Below are 2,239 nucleotides of genomic sequence, written 5' to 3'. Positions count from 1 at the left end.
TCTCTGTCTCTCAGCTGCTTTCTCCATGTTCAGTGATGATAACAAAACCCTACCAGTTCTTCAGAGACAGTTTGAACCTTAGCTCATATAATAAGCTTTCTTTGACTTCTTTAACCTGCCTTGTAGAAAACAGAACATCTATTTGGCACCAGGCACTTAACATAATTATATCATTTAGTCTTCATAAAATCCTACAAAGTAGTTATTTTTAACCTTACTACTAAAAGAGGACATCAAAACACCAAGTATTTCAAGATTTGCATATGATTATATATGTAGTGACTGGTGGGATCAGGATCAGAAACTGGTAGGTGCAACCGACTTCAAAAACCTATGACATTTCTACCACTTAGTTAAACACCATCTTGCATGGGTATCTGTATTCAAAGATAATGACACTTTCTAAGTGACCTTGGGCAAGTCACTTTTCTCCTTGTAGTTGCATTTTATCATCCTAAAAATGTGGTTTGTTCTCTTAAGCTAGGTGACACATATGCAAAGTTTCACTTATTATTTGGACATTATGTTTTTGTTATCAGTATTCTTTAATATATATTATATATTTAAGAAAATTACTTCATGCAAAGTAAAAAAGTTCATTTCATAAAATGAGCATGTGAAGAGCATTTCACAAACCTCTGAGCCACAGAACATTCCTCCTTCCAGAGATCTTGGAAATACTGTAGACATCGCCTAATCCAGCCTTTTCATTTTATAGATGAAGAGTTTGTGGCTGAGACATTCAGACAGGTCACTTGTCTAAAGGAAAGGGAAAAAGTTCATGTCTGAACTGAAACTCTGTTACACTGATTTCCACTTGAATGATTTTCTTTCCCCATTTTGATAGTTACTTTCCTGACAGGAAAATTAAGAGAGTCACAACACAGGTTAGGGGGGTGGGCTTCCTACTGGAGACTCTCCGGAACTTTGGCCCAGAAGTCTTCGCAGAGCCTGCTTTACCGCCTTGTTCTGCAGAGTGTAAATGAAAAGGTTGAGTATAGGAGTGACTACTGTATAGAAGACAGCAGGGGTCCTGGCTCCTGCCCAACTGGAGAGAGGCTACAGGTAGATACAGACAGGTGGTATACAGTACCAGGAACACCACTGTGAGGTGGGAGGTGCAAGTGGAGAAGGCATGCTGTGGGCCCTGGGCTGTGCAGATCCGCAATACCGCAGCCATGATGAAGACATAGGATATGACGATGAGGATCAGGAACCTGCTGCCACAATACCCATGTTGGCAAGCATGACAAACTCATTAATGGTGGTGTCTGCACAGGCCAGTTTCCGCACAGTGGGTATGTCATAAAAAAGTAGGCAATATGGTAAGGACCACAGTAGAGCAAGCGGAAGGTGAGGGAGGTATGGATTGCAGAGTGCACAGCACCTATGACCCAAGTGATTCCAGCCAGCCTTGCACACATATGTCTGTTCATGGCAACTGGGTAGTGTAGGGATTGACAAATAGCTAGGTAGTGGTCATAGGCCGTGACGGTGTACAGGAAGCACTCGGTGTTGGCCAGGAAGTGGAAGCAGTAAAGCTGTACAGCACAGCCCTCAAAGGAGAGCACCTTGCCATCCAGCGTCAGGAGGACTGCCATGCCCTTAGGCAATGTCACTGTAGACAAACATGCATTCAGGAAGAAGAGATGCCCTAAGAAGTGGTACAGAGGAGAGCAGAGGTGAGGGTCAGAGCCCACAGTTGTGAGAATGAGAATATTCCCCGTCAAGGTGGTGCTATAGATAAAGAGGAAGAGGAGGAAAAAGAGGCTAGGATATACAGCTGTGTACATCAGACCCTCCAGGAAGAAGTGGCTCACCACAGTCTGGTAGAGGTCGCCAGTCTCTACGACCATCATACACACAGAGTGGTTAGTTATCCCCTTTGCAACAAAACTGATATTGACAGATATAATAAAGAGCCATTTACATTTCTTGAAATGTCATTAGCCATTAGGTCATACCATTTTGGTCTTGCCAAGTGAGAGAAAGATATAGAGTTTCTATTCACTCTTTTGGCCTGTTCTAGTGTTTTCTTGCTGCCCTTTCAAAATGAATCTTTCAGTGTAGGATCCACAGTCTTTTTGAGGCACATAAATGACTGTAAGGATTATTTGGAGAAGCGTAATCCCTAAATGTTGGTAATACAAATACAGATTATAAATCTTATTCTCATGGAGCACATATATATATATATATATATATATATATATATATATTTTTTTTTTTTAAGATTTTT

The 2,239-nt window shown here is 41.3% G+C and overlaps 1 protein-coding gene across 1 annotated transcript; it reads right to left on the bottom strand.

The window, feature by feature from the left end:
* Nucleotides 1–888: 888 nt before the first annotated feature.
* Nucleotides 889–1,874, bottom strand: OR10S1 (olfactory receptor family 10 subfamily S member 1). The gene is given in 4 exon segments (XM_019628328.1): nucleotides 889–1,092; nucleotides 1,094–1,215; nucleotides 1,218–1,307; nucleotides 1,310–1,874. Coding segments are annotated over 4 exon segments (966 nt in total). The 5' UTR covers nucleotides 1,860–1,874.
* Between the last annotated feature and the right edge of the window lie 365 nt (nucleotides 1,875–2,239).

Source organism: Hipposideros armiger, unplaced genomic scaffold (assembly GCF_001890085.2).
Source record: "Hipposideros armiger isolate ML-2016 unplaced genomic scaffold, ASM189008v1 scaffold_781, whole genome shotgun sequence".
Taxonomy (NCBI): domain Eukaryota; kingdom Metazoa; phylum Chordata; class Mammalia; order Chiroptera; family Hipposideridae; genus Hipposideros; species Hipposideros armiger.
Note: the sequence above shows the minus strand (reverse complement) of the source record. Positions and strands in the feature narration are given on the sequence as shown.